This window comes from Parasteatoda tepidariorum, chromosome 2 (genome assembly GCF_982258835.1).
Source record: "Parasteatoda tepidariorum strain Cologne lab strain chromosome 2, Ptep-v5.0, whole genome shotgun sequence".
Lineage (NCBI taxonomy): Eukaryota > Metazoa > Arthropoda > Arachnida > Araneae > Theridiidae > Parasteatoda > Parasteatoda tepidariorum.
The window spans coordinates 99,998,059-100,024,923 of NC_141756.1; the positions used below are offsets into that span (position 1 = coordinate 99,998,059).

At 32.4% G+C, this 26,865-nt stretch overlaps 1 protein-coding gene across 1 annotated transcript; it reads left to right on the forward strand.

The window, feature by feature from the left end:
• Positions 1-3,637: 3,637 nt before the first annotated feature.
• Positions 3,638-26,749, forward strand: LOC107443782 (potassium channel subfamily K member 6). Its single transcript, XM_043043480.3, has 5 exons — positions 3,638-4,467; positions 15,954-16,085; positions 20,167-20,378; positions 23,925-24,102; positions 25,321-26,749. Exons 1-5 carry the CDS (start codon positions 4,248-4,250, stop codon positions 25,551-25,553), a joined length of 975 nt encoding a protein of 324 aa, XP_042899414.1. The 5' UTR covers positions 3,638-4,247; the 3' UTR covers positions 25,554-26,749.
• Positions 26,750-26,865: the final 116 nt, after the last annotated feature.

Here is a 26,865-nt window from a genome sequence, read left to right on the forward strand (position 1 = left end):
GTACAAACGTACAATTTTGTTTTTATTTGCATATCTTACATTGCTATACAGACAAGTGAGGTATTGTTTCCTATGTATTTTTTTAATTCAATCAAAAAAGACACAAACTTAATTAAAAAGGAATATATTTCAAAAGTTGAAAGGATTTTTTTTATCTATACAAAATGAAATGCATAACATGAAATACATAAACATGACATAAACATGAATACATACAACATGAAATACATAAGAGTAACAGTATATGTGCTCATGAGAATATGTGTATGCATATGTGTAATTGTATCTGAATGTGGATGTGTATATGTGGAATATGCTTGTGCATATGCATGTGTATGTGGATATGTATGTGGTTGCGCATGTGCATGAGTAAGAAAATGTGTATATGTATGTGTATATGTACTGTTATGTATTTCATGCTCCCCACGTTTTTCGTTTTTCAAATTTTTGTTTTTTAATTATTATTCTCCACTACAAAAACGTGATTTTCAAAAATGATATTTTTATTTTGATTTTTTTGTGCTCACTTCCAACATCTCTAATTTTTTCACTCACTGTACACAAAACTTTTCAACTGACATGTGACACTAATTTGAAATAATGGAATCGACAACAAAAGACAATCGCGAAAATATTATTTTATCTTCAATTTTAATTTTCTTTTTCTTTTTATGTCTTTTTTCTCTTCATTTTCATACATTGTCATCCAATTCTGAACCAAATGTGCCAAATTTGAAGTCTGTAGCTAGTCGGGAAGTTAGCTTAAAATCGATTACAAAATTCCACCCGAAGGCATACACGAAGGCAAGTTGATATAAACGTGGTAAAATGAGTTTGATTTGACCACTCATGTAGCGTCCTCCATCTATTGATTATATCGTATTTCAATCCCAAAAACGCTCTCCCAAAATTATAGAAAATATTCCCTATGAGGCATTTTTCAAACCAAATTCAAACAACTAAGTTATCTCTTGCAACCAACATTCATAGATATCAAGATATGGATCGATAAAGCAAGGTAATTTGAAGCCGTGGACATTTTCCCATATAGTAAAAAGGAATCTAATAACCTTGTAAGTGAATGACAAGGTATTGGTTTCGCCATGTGTTAAAGTGAGCTTTAAGATGGTGTTTTTTACTCAATAAAAACTTTAAAGGAAGCAGAAATTGTTTTAAAATTTTTTTTTTTAAAAAAATGAGTAATTTGAGAAATTATTAAAAATTGCCATTCGCAAACCCCTCGAACTTTTAACTCTCCCCCTAGGTTCAATGTATCTTTCTTTCATTTTCTATTTTTGTTTTAACGTCCTGATCCAGACACTTCATCTGAGACCCAAAGTTACACATTAAGCATCAACTTGTGTGTCGGATTATTTATTTTTAAAAATAGATTAATATGTTGTGACCTAACGTTTTTATTTCTAAATATTCGTATTTTGCTGTTATGTAACGTTGTGAAATGACAAAGTACTTTCTTAAAAGGAGAAAAAAAAAATAATTCGCATAAAAATATTAAAAATGCATCGAGAAGGACTTTGTAAACATACATTATGAAAAGATGACATAACTCAGATTTTTACAAAATCTCGCTCAAAATTACCTCTATTGTTTATTTTGATTTCGCAAACTGTCATTCATTCTTGAGTCCGGGAAATAAAAAATAAAGTTTTTTGAAAAAGGAGTCTTACTTTTACTTTATTATTACATCCTCATCACCATAGTTGGCCAGACAGCCCAATGTGGGCCTATGCCTTCCTCTGAAGATTTCTCCATAGCGGCTTCCGATTTATCTTTGATCTCCACTTCTTTTCCGCAAGAAAATCAGACTCCACGAGTCAGCCCATCTCAACCGCTGCCTTCCCTGCTCTCTTATTCCAGTGGATCTTTTTAGACCCGTTGTTTGTTTTTTATTTTATTGTATGTTTTTTATTTTATTATATTACCCCAGTATGTTAACATACCCAGTAAACATACCCCAGTATGTTTTTTATTTTATTGTCATCACTCATTCGAATCACGTAAGCCATCAAATTCATTCTATTTATTTTTATGTATTTAATAATATCAGATTGTTTATAAATCTTGTACAGTTCAAAGTTAAATCTCCTTCTCCAGTTATTGTTTTCATTTACACCACCAAGCATAACTCCGGCGAACTTTATTATTACAATACTTTATTAACATTTTTGTAAAATTATTAATACTATGTTCAAAATACATTTATTCCATTTAACCAAAGGGTACGCAATGTGTTCAGAGTATTCTTAATGCAAAAGCAAAAAAAATAAATAAATAAAATAATAAATAAATAAAAAACTTTCGCATTGAATACTAATATTTTGGATAATTATGTATACAATGTGCTACAGAAAAGCTAAAATATGGAACTGCTTTAAGCTTTTCGAAATGCTAATGATTAATCTTTTACCAGAATAATAATGGTTTACTAGAATAATAATGGAACTCCTTTGTAACCAGAATTATAGAATGAGAAATGTCACTGAATGTCATTGAAAGAACATTTAATATATTTTGTAAGTGTTAACGGCAAAGTTTGAAATCCGGCATTCCATTGAATGCCTAGGCATTGTATAGAATGCCTAAAACTAGCCGGTAATGTATGAAACGATTTATATTTTACACATTTTATAGGCATTCTATAGATTGTCAAATGAGAAACCGGCAAAGTATGAAATATGAAATACCTCTCTGATTCGTTTCGTAATGTAGTTCAAAATGTTATTAAGTCAGCCATGTTGCAACAAGTAGGTTAATTTCTTGTTTTTTTTTATATGAAAACTTTATTTTCCTTAATAAGGAAGGCATAAATTATGTTTTGAACAACTTTCATTTATCTTTGTGCATTTTGAATTTTAAAAAAATTTCATGGCACTCTCATTATTTTTTTCAGAATAAAATTTCTATTATTAAGAAATGCACATCATTTACATAATAACCTCATCAGGATGTTTTTTTCATACTTTGCCTGAATAGCATTTGTCATTCTATAGAATGGCTAGGTATTATAAACAATGCCCAGGCAAAGTATGTAATAATCCTCATATTTCATCATACCTTCTCATATTTCATCATACCTTCTCATATTTCATACATCCAGCATTATATACAATGCCTTAGGCATTCTATAGAATACCGGCGTTTAATACTTTGCCGGTAACATAAATAAATGAAAATTCAATAAAGTTTAACTCTATCTTTCTCAAACATCTCTCGTTTCGTAAGCGCTTTTTAAATATTTCTCAGAAATGAAAAAGCTATATTTTAATAATAAATGAAAGCTTTCTTATGACAAAAATTGTGAGAAAAATATTTTAAATTATGAAATATATATATATAAACTTCAACGCCTTTGAATTCCCATTTCTTTCCGGAGTGATTTTAATTAACCTCTTGAGATAAAGCAAACCAATACAATTTCTGAGTCCGAAAACAAATTATTTGGTGACTCAAGTAAAATTCAAGTAACTCTGGACTCACGGATTTGAACCCCCACGAAATAGACATGCAGAAGTGATAAACATGCACAGGGACAAACAATCAATACACAGGAGCCTTATGAGCTTATCACAAGGTCCTGATAATCATTAGACTGACGTCATTTTTCCGATATATATATAAAGAGACAGATATACTTCCCACCAAACATTATCAGATTTCAGAAATACCTTCGATTAAAAAATTTCATTACTCAGCCCTCTTGAATCCCCTAGAATTCGAATCATTTTCTATCGGGCTTTTAAAGTTCTTTCTATTTTCAAAGTCGAGAGGAACTGTTTTGAATACTCGGGGATTCAGAGGTTTGTTCTTTTTTGTTTAGTTTCCGAAAATGCAATCGCACCGCAAGAGAATTCACAGTTCCCGCGAATAGTTTTCATCCATTGCATCGCATTCCTTACTCGTTGTATCTATCTTTGCATAGAATTTGTCTCCGTATGCTGCCTGAATAAACTTAGAACTTTATTTCGATCCATTGGCAAACTCATCAACACAGAACAGAAAAGTGCTTTGTCATAACTGCCTCTATAGTTTTCTTCTGAACATCAAGATTCACGACTTACGATTTTCCAGTGTCCCGATGTTAAGTATTATGTTGAGCTCCCTGAATTTTGCCTCCGTTGAATCAAAACAGTTGCATTGGATGTATGGTCAGGTGAGGTGACGAAAGTTTGAAGAAGAAATTCTAGAAGAATCTCTTGTTTTCCATATAGATTGAGTTGCCAAGCAGAATGGCTCTGCTGGTGATTTTCACCTGTTTCACCACATTTCAAAGAGACCTTATTAGGAAAAATAGAGATGGACTCATCCTATTTTTAGTGACGTTAGTGTTCGCCGCATACTTGTCCATGGGTGGCGCCATTTTCAAAATAATCGAAGGTCCCCAAGAGGACAATGTTGCTGCTTTGAAGATTCTAGGTAACTTGAAGACTAGATACCCAAGCATTACTGGTGAGCAATTATTTCTATAGTTTAAAAATTGATTCACTGATTTCTCATTATTAAAACCTCGTTATAATGAACTCAGCAATAAGTTCACTATTTTCGAATTCTGCGGAAAAAAATTACTTTTCAGATTATGACTATATTGTTGGAAATTAAAATTACGATAGTACATAATTTGTCCATAAATCATTAACTAATTAAATATATAATAAATCAAATATTAAAAAAGAAAAAATTAATAAATTTTTACAGTCTGTTGAAAAAGTTTCCGATTGACTACGATTCGATATTAAGTATACACTTTACCAATTCTTAGAGATTCAAGAATCCTTTCAATAGCAATTATTTCTATAGTTTAAAAATTTCTTTAAATAGTGCCATTATTTTTTATTCTACTCTATTAATAATGCACTAATATCTATTTTAACGATATTAAGGTTAATAACTATTTTATAGATAAAAATGCTCACTACCAACGAGTTTTCGATAGCAATTTAAAATAGTATGTTCATTTTTTATTCTACTCTATTCATAATGCACTAACATCTATTTTAACGATATTATAGTTAATAACGATATTATATATAAAAATGTTTACTACAACTGAGTTTTCACTATATCTCAGGCTCACTATAGCGGAGTTCGACAGCAATTAAAAATAGTGCCATATGTTTATTTTTTATCCTACTCTATTCATAATGCACTAATATCTATTTTAATGATATTATAGTTAATAACGATATTAAAGATAAAAATGTTTACTACAACTGAGTTTTCACTATGTCTCAGGTTCATTAATCATCAGGTTCATCAACAATTAAAAATAGCGCTATGTGTTTATTTTTTAATCCTACTCTATTCATAATGCACTAATATCTATTTCAATGACATTATAGTTAATAACGATTTTATATATAAAAATGTTCATTACATTACAGCTGAGTTTTCATTATATATATCATATATAATTTTTTATCCTATTCTATTCATAATGCACTAATATCTACTTTAACGATATTATAGTTAATAACGATATTATAGATAAAAATGTTTACTAACTGAGTTTTCACTATGTCTCAAGTTCATTAATCATCAGGTTCATCAGCTATTAAAAATAGCGCTATATGTTTTTTTTTATCATACTCTATTTATGATGCACTAATATCTATTTTAACGGTAATATAATTAATAACGATATTATAAATGAAAATGTTTACGACATCTGAGTTTTCACTATATCTCAGGCTCACTATAGCGGAGTTCGACAGCAATTAAAAATAGTGCCATATGTTTATTTTTTTATCCTACTCTATTCATAATGCACTAATATCTATTTCAACGACTATAATTATATATTAATATCTATATTAATATCTATTTATTACTAGAATAGACATACATAAAACAATCTTAAAGAATGATATAGAAGATGTTCGTGAAGCAATGATTAACAACCAATGTTTCTGTTAAAATTTGGAAACTCATTTTGGAACAAGTCACATTTTTAGATAGTGTTAAAAAAGTATTTATTAATTGCATCACGTACTTATGTTGCTCATAATTGTAGAAGATTGCGAATATTGACGTATATAAAAAGTTTTGGAGTCGCGAATATATCAAATTTAGGAGATTTGTTTTTTTAAAAACCTTTAAAACATAATTTCCTTGACTCGCCGTCGTTTCACATGTTAGCTACATAAGTTGATGAAATGTATATTTGGACTTGTTTTTTATTTATTCTAAAATTTACACAAGTTCAAAAAGTAAAAAATGAAATTATCCCCCCCCCCGTATCGATATTAATTTAATTGATTTTCATAGTACCATAAGTAGCGAAAAAGTTTGCTCTTAGAATTTAAATACGTTGTTTTTAATTTTATCGGTTAGGTTATTTTAAAGCATTGTGAAATCTAACGTAAATAATAATAACAAGAGATAAATAATGTAAATAAGAGATAAACAAGGGAAAGTGGCGCGAGTGTAGATTTATAGAATAATTCTGTTACTTATCATTTAAATTGTTGTTGTTAATTTTGGAAGAATGGCGAAATTTTGTGAATCTTTCAAATGTGGTTACAACACAAAACACTAGATTTTTAAGATTCTTTTTTACACTAGTTTTTTTTTTGTTGCTGGAATAGCAACTTTTTAATTTGGTACTTTAGACTGTCCTTATTCATAATAAAATATGTTATGTAATGGATGAATATGCTTATTACATATTTTAATAGTCACTTGCCTTTTTTTTTAAATAAAAAAAACGATTTTACAAATACAAATGACCACACTGTGGGGACAGAGGAGAACAGTAGAGATATGCTAAAATTTCTGGGTTGCATTAAAATTCAATAGTGACAGTAAATTCAAGTTAATTCAAGCAGAAATTTCCTTTTTAAAATACGTAAGCGTTTAGAGCAGTGATTCCCAAAGAGGTCTACATCGACCCCCAGGGTCGACAACAACCTGAAAGGGGTCCATGTCAAGTTTTAAAAAAAATTGGTGGTCCATGAAATAAAAATGGGGGTCAACGATAGTGGATCTCATATAAGCAGGTCGTGACTTTTAATTTTGGCATTTCATTAATGGAATAATCAACATACACTGATAGTACCTAATTACTTATATTATACTACCTTATAATATAAAGACATATACCTATCTACATTCTACATAATTTATAAAAGTAGCTATGACGTAAACATTTTATTAAAATTTAAGTTATTAGGATTATTTTGATATGAAACTAAATATACATGAAACATTTATATGAAACTAAATTATTATAAACTAGCAATTGCCTGCAGCTCCGACTGCGTACGTTTTTATTTTCTCTGCGTGTAAGATTTTATTTTGTTACAAAAAAGTCTTTTTCCACGGTAATTGTAGCCTAGCCTGTGTCAACTCTTTAGCTAGCTAGACCTCCAATTTTATCTGTGTACAAGATCACTGAGATTTGTTTTTGCGTGAAAACGCAATAAGCAGATCGACAATACAATATTACAGTTTTGTATACAAACTTATCTCCGCAATTATAATATTAGTAGCGGAGTACGGGTTTTATAGTGCACTTTTTTGTTTCATTTACATATTAATTAAATTAAATTAGCAATTAAATTAGTTTGAACTTAATTAACAAATGTATAAAATTAACATGTGTTTTTTTTCTTAAGTTTTTCACACTACACTTTACTACAGTTACAATTTTAAATCCTTCACAGTGAGTAGCACTATACCAGCTGTCAAAAATACATTTGAAATTGATAAATTTACAAAAAACCAATATCAGGTACTGTTTATCTACGATAGGTACTCTGTCCGCCACAAAGTCTGCGGCAGTCTGGTGCTATGGAAACAAGAAGAGAGCATTTTAGGGAGGGTGGCTTCGATGAAGAGGTCTCCTTTTCTTTCGCCTTCGATGATAGCTTGTATGGGGAGTATACCAGATTGGCTGACTCAGCCACCAGTAGGAGGCTTATTTAATCTGATTCAAGAACTTTTTTAAGATTCGCATGAATATTTTTTTCTTCCTTAAAATAATTCTCTCGATTCAATCAGTTGTTATTTTTTAAATACAAAGGAAAAAAAGTGAACAAATTCTGACATTAAGGGTAGTACAGGTTTTTTTAATATTACTTTTTAATTTTACGATATTTATTATGAATGTTCATTGATTGTTAGATGGTTTAATTTCTAAACTTGCACATTTTTTAAAGCAGTTAATTTCTTTTATTACTTGAATTTTCTGGAAAAAGTGAAGAGCTTAAACTTAATAACTCTGATTTTAAAAGGAGATAAAACTTTTGCTGAAAGTGCAAATAGTTCACGTTATCTGTGCCGGAGAAATATTAAATATCTTTGTTTTGATTATTAATTTTTAAATATTTTATTCATTTATATTTTTTTTTTTAAACTGAAAGCAAGTGACCGCAACTAGGATGAAATCTAAAACTATCAACGATGATTTTTATCAGCACCCATCAAAGTTTTTTTTGCTTAAATTACGTTTTCTTATTCATATTTTATTGTAACCTGTACAGTTTTTTTTCACTATTTATTAAAAACAGTTTTTATTAGCAAATTTATTTTTTTCTTAATAACCAATTTACTATGTATGATAAATTTATAGATGAGTTATTTATTAATAAAACATTGAGCTGCTTTAAACAATTTTATACAATTTCCATGTATATCCTATTTATGAAAATGTTCGTTACTAATGCTTCTTTTGTAAAAACACGGTATCTCTTTTAAAACCATTTGAAGGCCAGGGAAAACATCAAAGGGGTTTTTCTTCAAAAGGTCTGAAAATGTGTAAAAATAAATATTCATTCTCCAAACAGGAGTTTGGCATTTATGAATAGTACAATAAGAAGGATACTCTTTATTATGAACATGAATTCAAAAAAGTTAAAGGAGGAAAAATAAAATAAAAAATTTACAACACAAATAAATTTTTTAAATTTTTTTTCTAAAACAGAAGCTTTTGAAAAAGAGAAAAGATTTTAAAAAAAAAGGAATCAAACGCTCTAAACGATGTTTCAGGCGCGAATGCTCATTTCTCTTAACTCTAGGGCTAATACAATAGATCGAAGAAAGAAGTGTCCTTTTCTCCCACCGAAACCAGTCTTAAAGAGGGACCCCGCACCCCTTCTTGAAATAATCATACCTCGTTACCATAGTCACCGCCACTCCTCCAGACGAATGGCGGACAGAGTACCTATCGTAGACAAACAATAAGCAGGGGGTCTACCCAAAACCGAAAAACATGGCATGGGGTCTACGAGACAAAAAAGTTCAGGAACCACTGGTTTAGAGGGCAAATTTCTCACGCATACAGATATATTTTCTTAATACATAGTGAAGGTGTTTATAAATGATTGAATCTTACAATATTGGATTTTTCTAAGACAACACCCTGATTAAGCTATCTGTGACAAAAAATGTACAAACATATCTTATTAAGGTACTTATAGTTATTATGTTAAGATTATTATGATGTTAAGATGTTAAGACATATGTCAAGATTACTGGGATTCTTTGAAAAATTTAATAGTGGCAGTAAATTCAAATTAATTCAAACAGAAATTTCCTTTTTAAAATGCGTAAACGTTTAGAGGGCAAATTTCTCTCGCATGCAGATATATTTTCTTAATACATAGTGATGGTGTTCATAAGTGATTGAGGCTTGTCTTACAATATTGGAATTTTTTTAAGACAACACCCTAATTAAGCTTTCTGTGACAAAAAGTGAACAAACATATCTTATTAAGGCATTTATAGTTACTAAATTGGATTATTTATATAAAACATTTAATTTAATTAGAACTTTTCCTGCATTGCGTTTATTAATTTCAAATATTTCAAATAAAGTTACAAATTCAGCAAACTCTAATGCTTTAACTCCTTTTTAGAGTTTATCTTAATTCAAAATATTGATTATGTGTGAGTTTTTTTAAAAAAATATTTTTATATCAGTTTTTAAATTGGAGAATTCCGAAATTCTATTATCTAACTCAATACTCATTTGTAAGACTACTTCATAATAAAAGACAAATATTAAATGTATACGAATGCTTTTTCTTTTTTTTTTCTGCATAATTTAGAGCTGCTACTTTTTCTTTTTTTTTACATAATTTAGAGCTGCTAAAAGATTAGAAAGTAAAGATGCCTCCAGTCCTTTAGGTTAAAATTTTTTTAGCTATGTAATGTTTAAAAAAGACATAAACATTGAGAGACAAAATTTAAAAAAAATTCTTTGATACCAAATAATAAACAACAAAAAAATTACTAAAAATGAAATAGTTTTCGAAAAAGATATTCGTAACACTCAAGTCTCAATTTATTAAATTTTTATAAATGAAAATTTTCGTTGCTCTTTGTTCGTCGTAAAATAAAGTGCAAGGGAAAAAAGTCACGAAAATCACATATGACATGACATATTACGAAAATGACTTTTGACGCTGATGGGAAACTGTTGTTCCTTTCATAAATGTTTTTTAATCTGACGCCCTAATTACAAGCAAAAATATATTTAGTTGCTTTTTAAAGATAAAAAACAATCCAAAAGTTACTAAAAAAATCCGTAAGATTATCTGGAATTCATTTGGACAAGAATTTAAAATCAAAAAACATAATTTGAAAGATTTCTTTTTTTACTCTTATACAAAAATGTATCAATAATTTATTTTATTAATTGAAGAAATTTCAAGGATGAATAATTGTTTCTCTTAGTTAATTTTTAAATAACCGCAAATTTGAAAGTTGTTTCTTGAAGTGAGCCGTGTTTGGAAAATTTTACATTTGACGCAGAAAAAAGGTGTTTCATGTTGATTTTCATAACCATGAATTATTAAAATTCGAAATGTAATATTTTTCACTTATTTTGACCTAAATTATAACGAAATAATGAGAAAGGAATGATTATATTTAACAAAACAGTGAAAAATTATCTTTAACAAAAATTCTGGGTCTTAGGGTATCTAAAATATATATAGTGTGAGAAAGTGTAAGTGAATCAGGACATGAATAAAAGACATTAAAAATTATTGAAACCAAAAAAAAATTTTTTTTACACGTAGAGTACCTGTTAATCAGGTACAGGTTTATAAGGGGTTGAATTTCTGGTATTGCCGTGTGAGAGAGCGAGGGAGAGATAACACCAATCTTCATCACTTTCGATGATAGGTAGCGTTTTATGGTACTCGCAAAAAAAAAAGAAAGAAAAAAATGTGGAATTTTGTACACAGAGTAGATACGAGATGGTGAATTAATTTTATTTCAAGAGTATTTGTTTCTAATAAAATTGAAACGCAACACAAAAATTCATAGGTGTGTTTTAGATGACTGCAAACCATCATTAATAGTAGAAAACGATGTCATATTACATCATAAATCTGATCATGCCTACGCCCTGACAAAGGTAAAAAAGTAAAAGTCTTTTTACAATGAGCTGAAAAAAAGAAGTCGGTCAGATTTTTCGACATCAATGTCCAGGTTACATATGAATTTTTGCATTTTGTATGTGTGTGTGTGTGTTTTGACTTAAAATTTAAATAGTTAATAAAATAAATTTTCCCGTGAAGCAGATAATTGAAGTTTGTGTAAGCTGCAAAGCACCCACAGGATTTTATTTAACGCGATAACTCGAATCTGGTAGGACTGACGAAAAACTTCGACACATCGGAAGTTCGACTTGCCGTTAGTTTCGGTTTTAGACTTTCAAAATATTGTCGGATTATTTAATTAATGCTTATTAATTACAAATCTTCTAATTGCTTACAATATTTAAGATCATTTTTCTGACAAGCCATTTACGATAAGACTGTTTGAAGCACTTTATGATACCCTGGTCTATCGGTTGCAACTTTGCTGTTGTGTTTGGCGGGAGAAACTGCAAGTTTACTGCTTTCAAATTAGGTAGATCTCTATGTGCTATGCATTTAGACATAAAGAGTATCACTTTTCTTTTTTTAGCGAAGAATTTTCGATCCAATTTTCTTACATAGTCTTCAAATAAAACTGATGTCATCCAAAACTTTTTGTTAGACTTGTAATAAAAAGGATACGTTTTTACATTCTTGAAACATCGGGGATTTCGGTTTTTTCCGAAGTAAGGGCAATTTCTCTGTCCCAGACGCATTTCTTCTAACTAGGACAGTCAAACGTCCCTTGCTCATTTTACCCCCTGAGTAGTTTTCATCCTTAAACATCATAGTCTTATTCGGAAAACATTTAAAATATAAACCCATTTCATCAATATTGAAAACATCATTTTAACTGTATCCTTGAAGTAAATTCGGTAACGTTTCATTTAACCACTGTTCACATACTTCAAGAGGGACAGCTTTAGCTTCTCCATGAAGAGTACGAAAGACATTGTGCGTGTGTTGCAAAGGAAGGGGCAAGATGTCAGCTCTTAGGTTTTTTTTCTTGCTTTAAAAGATCAAATAAAAAAAATCGAGTTAAAGGGAGTAAATTTCGAATAATCGAGGATAATTAACATGAAATTGAAGATAAAAGGGTCGGGACCTCATAAAAAAAATCGAGTTATAGTAATATTCGAGTTATAGCGAATTGACTGTAAAACTTGTCACACTGGTTAATTGTTGCATAAAGATCATACTTTTAAACCGAATTTACAAAAAATTTTGAACTTTAAGGAAAGAAAAAACACACGTTATGGAACTACTAGTAGTTGCTAACATGTTCCTCAGATAATTGATATTGATTTTGCAATCAAATCAGATAAAAATTTAATAAAAGAAAAATAATTCATTGCATCAAAATTCAATTATATAATCTATCGTTTAATTTTTCCTGTCGTCAAATTTATATTATATATCGTCTAATTTAACCAATTGATACACTAACGTAAACAAGTGGAAACAGTATCGTAAAAACAATAAAGCTGTATAGTATCAACTGATAATTAAGATTTTACGTAGAATCTTACAGTGCGTGAAATAATTTGGTCAGGGACTGAAGATTAGTCTATTATTAGTCCCTGAAGGCGACATAATCTTCTGAAGTGGTTGACGGCAAGTTATCCACTTCAAGTGGCACAAAAAGTGAGATAGCATCCGACACAAACCGGTGGCGGAGAAAGGTATTGTTTACTTAGACACGATAATTCTGAGAATGTGGTTCAGCAATTTTTCAATTACTGTTGTAACAAAGATCATAATAACGTAATAAGTAAATAAAAGCATGTAATTACTTTTAGATTACTTGTAACTTTTGATAAGACTTCTGTGCGACAAATTGAATTCGATATTTTAATTTTTTTTCTGTCATGAACCTTGATAATAATTTTATTAAAATATTTTTACTAGCTTAAGTACAAATTTGTCCCTCCTAATGCGTTATTTAGACTTCATTGCTTATGACGATTTCGAACATACGACTATACAGATGAGACCAACCTGTTATTTTTATCATACATTTCGAAAGGTCGTTTATAAACTTCATTTGCTTGTTCACCTGACCAAATATTTTAAAGTAGAGAAATACTTCTAAATTCGAAAGAAAGTTCGGCAATCGTACCAGCGATGGTATAAAGTTTGTTCTCATTCTGACCAGCGCATAAGCTAAGAACAAATAGAAAGAAGAAAAAAAAGGTTGAAAAAAATTAATACTAAATTATCAATATTGACAAATGAATGTATTTGTCTTAAAATAAATCATAATCCAACATAGCCAGAGACACAGCTTATCATTGACCCTATGGAATTTTCTTTCTTTCCACGCGTTGTCTTTAGTCGGTCAAGTTTAAAAAGGGGACCTGAAAATGTGGCCTGACCAAAGAATATTCATAAAGGAAAAAGGCTAAATTCTTCTCTACTTTACCCAGAAGTTATGTAACCTTAAAGGCAACTTTGTTTCGGAATTGTTACGAAAATGTTGTGTTAAAAACCTTTTTCCAATGTAGCAATAATATTGCAGTTTCAAACCTTTCATCCTAAAAGGATTAAAAATTAGTTTTAAAGCTTTTTTAAAAAGTACTGTCACTTAGATAAAAGGGCCACTTAGGTCCATAATGGCGTTAAAGCGAACGATAGGATCAAATTGCATTGTCAATTAAAATTTCTTGATGAGGTATACAAGCTGAGCATGCAAGACGTTGCGAAAAGAAACCTTATAATTACCTAGGTTTAAGATTATGAGGACCTTTTCATGCTGGAAAACCCTAAAACAACCTCGATTTTCAGCTTTTTATATACAGGGTGTCTCAGCTAAGCGTTTCAGAACTTCTAAGAGGGGTAGGGTGCATCCTGACGACTCGAAATCATATAGCAATGTGGGGTCGGAAATGCTTTCCTGAAGCGGTGACGTATACACAGAAGCATCATAAAGAAAAGAGACCGTAAGTGAAAAATCGTTCTAATAATACATTAAAAAAAGCATAAGGCACATGGGTCAAAGTAAGTGTTCGAAGTTTCTGCCACCGGCTACAATGCACACCTCACATCTCGGGTGCATGGACATCCGAACATTCTGCAATACTCCAGGCATATCTTGAATTTCTCCGGCAGCTACTACGATTCTTGCAACCAGCTCCTCAGCATTGTCAGCAGGGGTGTCATAAACCAGTGTCTTCATATGACCCCAAAAATCAAGACATGATAGGTCGGGTGACCGAGGAGGCCATATAATTTTTTCAATGTATTATTAAAACGATTTTTCACTTACGGTCTCTTTTCTTTATGGTGCTTCTGTGTACGTCACCGCTTCAGGAAAGCATTTCCGACCCCACATTGCTATATGATTTCGAGTTGTCAGGATGCCCCCTATCCCTGTTAGAAGTTCTGAAACGCTTAACTGGGACACCCTGTAGAAGGTTGTTTTCCAAGATTAGGGGTGCGTAGAATAGAGCAGATTATCACAGATCTCGTTTTAAGATTAGAAGGTTTACACGTAAACCGCATAAAAAGCCTTTTTAGGTTTGCATTAAAAGGTTTTTGATGAGTGAAAATAAACCTTATTTTTGCTATCTGGGTACATTATGACAGAGTGCCGAGACCTCATCGATGGGTCATGGATTACTTCCTAAAGGGATACACGAAATCCCTGCAATATTCGATATCATCAACGTGGTGGCATAATTAGGAAATTTGTGAAACATTGAAGTGAGTCTTGAGTACTTTCTGACAACATAACTCCACCTGTATTGCTAAGTTTATTTCAGTCAATAAGTAGCTTGCAACTCTCCAACATTACCTATCGGTCACAATATTGCTGCAACGCACGATTTATTCTCGAATACAACTTTCGAATACACGATTTATTTTCGACTATATCTTCATTAAGGCCAGTTTTGGGGTGTTTTAATATTACTTGATGATAGTTTGTGACCGTTTTTTTTATTCCTTAAATCTTAATTCATGACCCGTAACGAGATATTTTAACTATGTAAATTGTTTCAACGATATGGAGGGGTCAATATTTTTCATACAATTAGTTTTATAAATATGCATGTAATAACAAGCTAAGTATAGTTCGTTCACCAGTAGTTGGCACTTGACTCCACCTCCTCTGACGGACGAAGAGTTCATTTCCGAGCTGTAGTACGAGGCGAAAAGCCTCCGCGCTTGGAATTGAGACAACCCCTAATGAGAGCCAAACGCAAACAATGAATTGCTTTTCAGTCACTTACTTCGTCATCTGCTATTATACCTTTCGTTACTCTAGCCAATTAAATATATTGCAGCAAAATGTCTCAAGAAGGATAAACTATTCACCCAAAATAGAGAAATATCACAAAATGTATGAAATATTTAATGTTAAAAAAAAGCACATAAAGATTGCGAAATGAATATTTTTCTCATACGATCGACAAATAGCAACCTTGTTCAGGGTTGATCACATCCTCCCAAAAATAGCGAAATAGTATCGTCGGATACCACGTGAGCTAAGTGCCAGGTCCTGGTGAACGAACTATATTTTTGCTTTGATATTTTTACTTAGGATAATAGCATTAAATTTTTGTTGAGCAGATGAAGCCATAAATGATTTGTTTCATCAGTTGTCGGCAACTGGAATAAAAGGGCTTCCAGACGGTAATCAGAAGCCCAAGTGGACATTCGGAAATGCATTCCTTTATAGTATTACTCTCCTAACAACAATCGGTGAGTATTCTCAAAATAATTATTTTTTCCCTAATGAAATAGTGAATGCGAAGTTTAATAATGATCAATATTTTATAACAAATGACATCTCTTGATACATGTAATCTAGTCACAATGGCTCAAACAGCAAGATTACAACAAAAAAAAAGCATGCAGCGCACACCTTTGAATGCCAAGCTATCTTCCCTATAGACACTTTCTTCTTCTTTTTTTTTATAACCGTCGTTGAACAGCCGACGCAATATTTGGGTTTACGACTTCTAATGTTCAACTCCGTAACCTACTAATTTTAAACCCCATTCAGAAGACAAGGAAACTCCTGTATCAAGTATTAGGAGAGATTTGCCTTCGTGGAGGACTTTTTAATGGAACTAACCCGCATTTGCGTTAGATGGAGAGGAAGACCACTAGATCCTTCTCGGTTAGCATGATGGCAAAGGGACTCTAACCCAAGATCCGTCTACCACTGAGGATATTTCACGTCAGCACTGTGGTCGGTGCAAGCCGAATGCGGATTCGTATCAACCAGTCATCGCCGGGATTCGAACCCGGTTCACCTCATTGGAAGGCGAACTTTCTATCCCCTGAGCCGTCGTGGCTCCCAATAGATAGTTTTTTATATAACCGCAGTTCAACAATCGACCCAATCTTGGATTTACGTTTACTAATGTTCAACTCCACAGCCTTGTCATTTTGAATCAATTCAGAACACAAGGAAACTCATGGATCAATACCCCCAGTGGTGTGATTTGTTATGGGAACATGGAGGACTTTGTGACTTTACAGATTTAACGCGTATCAGTCCCCATTTACTACACGGGGAGTCTTCGACCGTTGGTGATCGAACCCAGGAAGTCCTGGGCATGGTCCCAGTGCCCTACCAACCAGGCTATCCCAGCCCTATAGATAGTTGACCATGTAAAGTTAAGCGCAGATGGTGCCAGAAGTTAAAATTCGTCGGTTAAGATGTTCTCTTTACTTTTTGTTTTGCAGGATAGTAAAAGGTTTTGATGACCAGTTTCCTTGCTTAGACACCAAAGGCCGAGTATCGGGACTGTAAAATTCGGCCTTCATCTAATAATTCTGTAAAATTGTAAAATTGACTGTAAAATTCTAAATAATCCTAAATATCTCGCACTCAGGTGGGCTCGGATTAAAATTCTTCGGGGGGGGGGGCTGTGGTGGCTCAGGGGATAGATCGCTCACTTTCCAATGAGCTGACCCGGGTTTGAATCTCTTATAGATTTGAATTCCTCACCTGGCTTACACCGACCACAATGCTGACGTAAAATATCCTCAATGGTAGTCGGATCATGGGTTAGAATCCCCTTGCCATCGAGCAAACCGTGGGTGATTTTCGTGGTTTTCCTCTACATGCAATGCAAATGTGGGTTAGTATCATCAAAAAGTCCTCTACAAAGGCGAATTTCATCTTTAATGAAATAGAGAAAATTCAGATACATAAGATACAGAGAGTTCAGATACATAAAATTGATCTATTTCTTAAATTGTAAATTTAATCACACAAATATTGATTGAAAAATTTTAATCTTGGAAGTTGCATTGCCCCTTCATATATAAAATGTGAGGGGGTTAAAGGCCCCCCCCGGTCTCTGCCTTAGGAAACATTGCACATGCACTTCAAACTCATTAGCTACCTTCGCCAAAACAGGAACAAATATCAAATTTCCCGGAAAAGAAACTCTAAGTATAGAGGAAATGAAATCAACTCTCAGATGTGTGGTAACTCATATACTTTTTATGGAAAACTTATCTAAATTTTGATACCGTTTTCTGAGTTGTTGGATACGGATTTTGTAAGTTGAAAAAATTATTTTATGGTAAAATTATCTAAACTTTGATACCCTTTTCTGAGTTGTTGAATACGGATTTTAAAGGGAGTAAGTTGAAAAAATTATTTTATGGAAAAATGATCTAAACTTTGATACCCTTTTCTGAGTTGTTGAATACGGATTTTAAAGGGAGTAAGTTGAAAAAATTATTTTATGGAAAAATGATCTAAACTTTGATACCCTTTTCTGAGTTGTTGAATACGGATTTTATAGGGGGTAAGTTGGAAATGAATTACTGACGTCCCCCTCCCACCCGATGGGAACTTTAGTCGTTATCTTGAACAAACTGGTGAGAGTCCTTCTACCTTAGACAAAGGAGATAAGTTGGTTTGTTTTTTTTACGCTGATTCTAATAAAATCAAAGTCGAAAGAATTGATATCTAAACGCATATCACAAGGGTCGAGTCCATTTCTTCTGAGGTAAGGTGGGTAACGTGAGATATAATCAGTTCTATTACATAGTATGTCTCTAAATCAAAGTTTCCTCTATCCAAATGGGGCAAAGCAATATTTTCTCTAATCAATTAAAAAAACAATAATACAGGATTAGAATTTTCAGAATCAAATAAACATCTCATGAATAATTGCCCATTTGAGGTCATTCCTACTTTGAAGCTATGAAGATAACAACAAAATCAACTGCTGAAAATACTTTCTCAGTAGATAAGAAACAATGGATGATTAACTAATTGTAAACAATAACAAGCTTCTTAATACCGGAAGAAATTTAGAAAACTTCCGGTGTATCCTTCCTCGTATGTTATACTTGAAAAGCGAAGTGTGAACAGGCTTAATACTCAAGGAAGTTTTATTTATTGTGATTCGTGTTTAATTTTACCATTCATAAGAGTTTTCTGTAATTTATAAATTTTGACAGGTCGTAGGCCTGAAATAAATTTATCAAAATTAATATCACAGCATAAATAAAGTGTAAGGTTAGACATATTTTAAGTGTTATGCCCTTTTTGGCAATATTTGTGTAAAATAGCACCGTATGTTATTCTTTGTGTAGCATCATAAAGAGTTTGCGGAGTTTACCGAATTTATTTGCTGTTTGTTTCGTTGAAAGTTAGACTGAAAGAACGTGTTATATTGAAAACACTACAAGTATAGTAATATTGGATGGCGCACTTTTTCAATTTTATGCGCAAAATTCAATCGGAAGTTGTAACGACGAATTTTAACCCCTAGCGCCATTTGCACTCAGCTTTACACAGTCAACCCTCCATAAGAGGGTCGAGATAGCCTGGTTGGTAAGGCACTGGGCTCATGTCTAAGAGATCGTATGTTCGATCCCCGCTGGCCGAAGACTCCCCGTGTAGTAAATGGTGACTGATGCACGTTAAATCTGCCGAGTCACAAAGTCCTTCATGTTCCCATATCAAATCATACCTCTGGGGATACTGATCCAAGAGTTCCCTTGTCTTCTGGATTAGGCTCAAAATTACGATAGCTACGGAGTTTAATATTAGTAGTCATTAAACCAAAAATTGGGTCGGCTGTTCAACAACGGTTATATTATAAAATATTAAATAAAACCATCCATATGCATACCCTCCAACTTATGAGGATTTTGAAAATAATTCTCTCTAGTGGTAGCGAACCAAAGTAGAAATTTTTAAAGCAAATGGATCTCTCATAAAACTTTTATCAGAACTTAAGAATCTAGCCATATGGCCTGCACTTTTATGAGTAATAGTGGACAAGTTACGCTAAAATTAATTTTTTTAAATATTAAGACATTAATTTTGCTACCGTCTGAAAAGAAGATTTCTGAAACTACGGAAATTCCGTAGCAGTTGGAGGGTATGCATATGATAGCAAAGAAAGACAAAAGTATCCATTCAGCTACTTAAGCGGAATTAAGGTCTGGGTTGAAATTTTTACTGGAGTGTTTTCTTTATATAAGTTAACAATAAAAATATATAAGGTGTTGCTCATGCGTTTTATTTGCAAATGTTTCGAGATAATCCTTTAAAATACTGTAATCCGGTACCTCCAAACAGGTGAAAAGGGCTTTTTCCACCTTTTAATGTTCTATAAGAAATGCCTTAAACATATAAATTAAGTATAATGATAAAATTGCTGTTTCAAAACGCAGCCTCACTATGAGAAGAAGAAATGCACAAAACAACACTCACTTACAATGTCTTTTAAAGAATAAATTTTTACAGAAGAATGAATATTTAAATCCCACATGTTTTAATGTATATGTTTCACGATTTCAGGTTACGGTCATTTGTCTCCCCTCACAGCAGTGGGAAAGATAGTGACAATGGTGTACACAGCAGTTGGTATACCAGTGACGCTATGCGTCATGTCACTCTACGTATGCCGTCTCATGTCTATCGCGGCCTCCTACAAAGCCTCGCTGTTTCGAAAGCTGAAAGGCCCTCTCACTCCAGTACAGATCAATTTCATTCACATCAGTACTATTATGGTAAGACACTGATTACAGTCTTTTTTATGAACGAAAAAAACCGGGATCAGAGGACGCCATACCGAGGGAGAAAATTTTCGTCACAAATTCTTTTTCTCGTTCATTAGGGGAGAGTGGGGTCAATTGTAACAGGGTACGATTGTAACAGAGCAAAAATTTCGAGTTTTGGGTTCTAGATTTGGTTCCTAGGTGGCGCACAAGGTTTATTTAATAAATCTACATGTACACCCCTGCTGGCAACCATTTTTTTGTACTTTAGAAAGAGTTACATCAAGAAAGATATTTTCACGCTACATAAGTACTTTTATTAGAATATTATATTCTAACAAAGTAATTTTGTTTAAACAAATAAAAATTATTAACTGAATATGTAAGTGGACACCTTAATTAACATTTCAAAAAAAAAGATTAGTTTTGTTAATTAACTAGCATTGTTTTTAACAAATGAAGCTGAAATGGCGTCTTGGGGATGATTGTAACAATAAGTAAAGGGACGATTGTAACAGTTGAAAATAAAATTCATAATTTCAATTGCAATTGTTTAACCCCTTAGGTACCATTTCTTATGTTTACAAACCATTACTTAACTCATTTATATTATGTTGGATGTGCATTATTTTATTTGTCACCTTTCACAGCATAAATTAAAATTTTTAACCCCTTAAAGTTAAAAGTTTAACCCTTTAGGTCTCTACTCGTTATTATTTTTACTCCTAAAATATCACTACTATTTTGATCAATAAAAGAATATACCACAACTATGATAATATGTATAATTAACTATGTTTTAGTTGAATTTATGAACTGTTGCAATTAACCCCGTAAGTGGGGACAATTGTAACAAGTGCACGACTGTCAAAAATTGTTAATAACTAATATAATATCATTTAAAATAAGGTATTTATTTTTTTTTCTAGTAGAGGATAGTCTACTTTACTCGTCTGTCAATTAATACTAATAATATATAGGATTTTTTGTTAGTTAAAAATAGTTAAGTAAAAAATGTTTCAATTGACCCCACTCTCCCCTACTAATTTAAAATTTAACAGGAAGAAAAAGTATGTTCAGACAAACCAAGAGGACCTCATGAAGTTTCAAATACAGTACAGAACCCGTTATCCGGAAATCAGAAAACCGGGAAACCAAAAAACCGGAACGAAATTCGATAAATTTTTCCGTCATTTTCAAAAAAAAAAATTTTTTTTTTTCCTCATAAGATTTTAGGATTTTTCTTTCTTCTTTGAAAGATGTTTACCTTACCATCATTTTGGAAATAATCATTAGTGTATTACTTTATCGTTTTTTCTTCTTTTTAAGATTATTTCCAAATTTTTTTTTTAGTTGGGTTTAACATTAAAAAAAAACGGCATTTTGTAGCGATTCAGAAAACCGGAAAAATCAGTTATCCGGAATAGCGATGGTCCCGATCGTTTCGGATAATCGGTTCCCTACTGTACTGAAAAAAATCTTTTAATATATACAAATGAAATTAAATTATTAGAAGAGAACTTCTCCGTTGCGCAATCCTAAGTTATCATGGCATAATTTATTTTAATTCGTAAATTTTAAAATTTTCTCTTCAGAATTTTATTTTATTTTATAACCGTCGTTGAACAGCCGACCCAATTTCATGGGTTTACGACTACTAATGTTCAACTCCGTAGCCTTGTCATTTTGAACCCAATCCAGAAGACAAGGGAACTCCTGGATCGAGTATTGGGAGTAATTTGCCTTCGTGGAGGAATTTTGATGGAGCTAACCCGCATTTGCGTTACATGGAAAGGAAGACCACGAGAACCTCCCACGGTTAACCTGACGGCAAGGGGATTCTAACCCATGATCCGTCTACCACTGAGGATATTTCTCGTCAGCACTCTGGTCGATGCAAGCCGGATTCGGAATTCGTATCGACTGGGATTCGAACCCGGTTCGCCTCATTGGAAGGCGAACGCTCTATCCCCTGAGTCATCGTGATACTTTAGGTTTGTCTGAACTCTCTTTTTTCTGCACTTTAAATTTCAAATTACTAATGAAAGAGAATTTGGGACGGAAATTTTCTTCCCCGATATGGAGTCTTCTTTAAGAAACAAAAACAAGGCCTACTCGAAAAACATTGACGGCAAAGTTTTCTTTTTTTATAACGTCTCAATATGAGTTAGTTAAGTTTCTCTCCTTTTGGAGAAAAGAGTGTCTAAAAATGTGCCCCGAAATAAGGTGTTTTTGCACGGTTTTTTCCTAAAAAAATAAAAAAAAACAATGCTCTGTTTTGAAAATGCGTAAAAGTTGCAAATATGTCAAATGGGTACCGATATGATATATTTTGTTTCAAATGTGATTATTTGGCCTAAGAGGAAAGTTGGCCTAAATTGTTCACTTTTGAATGAGATTTCATTTCTTGCCTAAATTAATGCTGAAACGAAGAAAAAATATCTTAGTAACGTAATTGTTTGAATAACGGTTATTTCGTTGATGTTTTGACGACTCTTTTTTTTCTCTTATGGCAACTATTTAACTATAGTTTCTCTAAAGAAAGAACTCCCCTAGTCATTCGTCTGAAAACGAGTACGAGGCATATTTGAAGTAGGGGTGTGGGGTCGGCGTAAAAAGGAAATCGTTTTCTTCGGTCTATTGCGTTAGCACTAGAGGGAAAAGAAGCTATCCTCCATGAAATGCGCTATTCTTGTTTCCATAGCAGCAGACTGCCTCGGACTTTGTAGCGGAGGGAGTTCTTACAGTAGACAAACCATATCCTCACCTCCCTTTATGCCGAGAAGAAAAACATGACTTAGAAGAGTTTGATTAGATTGTTCAAAGCGGTACTTTTAATGATAAAGAAACTATTTCCGCGTCTATTTTTCTATGAGTGGCAACTCCTTTGTCTTTAGACCTGTTAACAAAAATAAATTTAAGTCTCTAAAAAATCCTACAAGTTTTGATAATTACCGGAATATTTCTCACATTCCCTGTTAATGTGATCTTGGCTACATCGGACAAACCAGACGCGTTTTAAAATTTAGACTTAAGGAACACGATAGATACGTCCGCTATCAAGAATACGATGAATCATCTATTGCTGGAAAACTGTTAGAATCTTGACCATAAGTTCAATTTCGTCGAATTGTTTTCGCTAAACCTAATTACGCAGTTCAGAGAAATATTTGACGATAACTTTTTTGTACAGAAAGAGAAATATTTTTGTTGTGTCTTCAAACTTTTTTTGCAACAGTTTCATTACTACGGCATCTGATCCAAATTTCATTGCTACGGTATCTGATCCAAATTTCATTACTACGGCATCTGATCCAAATTTCATTGCTTCGGCATCTGATCCAAATTTCTTACTATGCTCATTTATTACAGATTCAGATAGCATCTGAAATTTCGGAAGGCAGTGTTATACTTATTTATAAATAGAATTTTCATTGAACGGCTACGTTAATAATTTCAAAATTGGAGTTAGGATGTTGCATAAATTCAAATCTAAAATGAATTGTTTGCAGCATCAAGACAGTTTTTATATTAAAAAAAAGCTTCTTTTTTTCACAGACTTTAATACTGTTTGGATGCTTCTTGATCCCAGCCGTCATCTTCGATGCTTTGGAGGATTCGTGGAACTTCTTGGATTCACTCTATTACTGCTTCATTTCCCTGACAACAGTGGGTTTAGGGGACTATGTACCCGGACAAGACACTCAAAGTGAGCTCTACAGAATTGGATCAGGAAGTAAGTAAAGAAGTGAACCAATTCTTCATCCTTTTAAAGAGAAAAATAAATTGATGTTCAAGGCAGAATGTTCAAAATAAATAAACAAATTAACCCACCTCAAAGATTGGTAACCCCGGAAAAAAACCTGAGTGGCTTTTTTTTAAAAGTTACTTGGTATCCTAATAGAAAACTAACTCAATCCAGATTGTTTATAGGTGGAGTTTTATGTTAATCTCAGATATATTTACTTTCTAAGTAAAATTTCTCTCCTTACATATATTTTAGAGCAAAACAGTACTAACTGTACTAACAGTGTAACGGTACTAGCATTAGAGCAAAACGGTACATTAAATAGTACTTCTCCATTTCGCGGGTGCAGGTGATGAAGTCATCAGAGCAAACTTACTGAGTGCAAAAAAACTAAACTGTTTTTTGTTTTTTTTTACCCATTGGCAAAATGGGTCTTGTTTTGGGTTTTATGGCGTGCGCACTTTATTTGGACGTCATCACACTTTTCAACTGCGTTCAAGGATAACAGTAAGCAGTGCGCATGCGTCGTCATTGCATGGGTTGCTATGACGACAGCTGATGTTTGAAAATTTTTTTAGAATCCTTTTTTTTTTTTTTTTTAAATTTTTTTTTTCACCAGCAGGCATTTTTAATGTATTTACATAATAATAATTTAAAATATTTTTATATTATTTTTACTATTAACTTATAATAACTGTTTTGACTGCGATTTTAATGTAATAATGAATACTGACGAAGGAAATGTACTTTGTGTCATCTTGAAACACATATATAGACAGGATTTGAAAACCAATCCGAAGACAAGAGGACAAATATCAATTGAAACAGTTTTTTCAGCCCATGATTTGAAATGTTGTGGCGTTTATCGGAGTCAATCCGAAAAAGAAAAAAAGCATTTGACCAATGGATAATCAGTGATCGTAATAAAGCTATCATTGTACCAAACAAAACATTTCACCCGTTATAAGCTAAATGTTCTACTGCACATCAAAGTGAGAGAAATAATACAGCTTTTTTACCAACTTTTTTTTAAAAATGACGCATTTTCAAAATCATTTTCTTGTTTCTAAGTTTTTGCTACGTTTCTTTCTTTTTTTCCTTTTGAAATAAAAAAAATATTTTTAATTAAAAATTGTTGTACAAATTTTTTTCGAAAAAGTCACGAATAAGGACCTTAAATTTATTCTGAAGGTTTGTTTCTTGCAGTATACATTCTGTTTGGAGTCATTGTGATGATGTTCATGTTGGCCTTATCATCCGACTTCTACAAACATTGCTACGAAGAGGTAACTTTACCTGTCACCATACATCATACTGAAGAAGTTTCTATCCACAAATCAAAACTTCCATCCTATGGTGCAGTAGGGTTACTACAGTCAGTCAATGAAGAATACCTGAGAGCAATACCTGAAGAGCAGCAGAGACTACTACAACCATGATGCTCGCACCATTGATTTTGACGTTGAATAACTCGAATCTTCATGTACTAGGATTCAATCTTATAGGCTTAAGCAGGTGACCTCAAATATGCTAATTAATTAGGTGTTGTAGCCACAATCAAGGAAACATGAACACCAATAGTTTTATTAAGAGGGTGGTCTAAAGTTTGGACCCCTCAATGTTACTTTTACTTTTGGAGAACTTTGACATATCTCGAAAATTTTTTCAGAGAATCAAAAAATTGTTGAGCGAAGTTATAAAATTCGTTTATCCAAAGAAATCTCCTATAAATTTAAAGGTTAGAAATCCTTAACCATTAAAAAAAAGTCTTGATAAGTTAACTAGAGTTTTTTTTTGTTGTTGTCTGATTTAAGTAATTTAAAATATCACCTGCACAAATTAATTAGCATATTTGAGATCATATAGAAGATTGAGTTTTAGAACGTATGATCATTAAGTCATTCAAGGTGATTCCTTTTTTTTTCTTTCTGCGTACTGTACATCGTTTGCCCGAAAATTAATGTCGTAGAGTTGATTAAAAAAATATGTATTGATCTAATAGGTTCATTCATCATAAATCATTTCTAGCAAGCTTACTTAGGCACTCTAGTAAGCCTTTTTCAGAATGTTATTTAAAGATTTGGTGCAAGCCTCTCTTCGCCAATTGTTCCGAAATGATACCCTTTCATGGGAGTATTCAAGTGCGCCGGAGACAAGAAGAGAGATCTGCACATCAGAACTTTTGAGTGTTTGGGAAACCATCTTTGGATCAGTCAGGAAGTGGATCACGAAACGGAAAGAGTGGAAATGCCTGTGATTGCGGTTATGGTGATGTTTTGAATAATCTGCGAGGTCTGGTTCAGACTTTTTGGAATGCTTATTGTCTGTTCCTTTAAACAAGCGCTTAAACGATGGTTGGTAAGAGTTCTAGAATTCAGTTTGTCGGTCGTAGTCAGCCTTTGAGAATTGAAAGACTTTGCAAAAAATGCCTATTGCCACCAGTAGGTCCCTTTACCAATTACAACCAGTCGGAGTAAGCTAGCAGGTGCATAAGCTTCACAATAAAATCAGTGCACACCTAAATTTTTATTTTTAATATCATTTCAAGCTTATTTGAAAATAAATTCCTTATTGATGTGCGTTAATAATTTGTATTAAATGTGGCTTATGTAAAATAAAAAAAATACTCTTGAAATTGTGTTATTTATTGAGAACGTCATGCGTTCATATTTTGGATCATCACATAAACAGTTTTCCTAACATAATAAACTAACAGATTTTTGGTCATTCTCCTTACTAATCATACCTTCT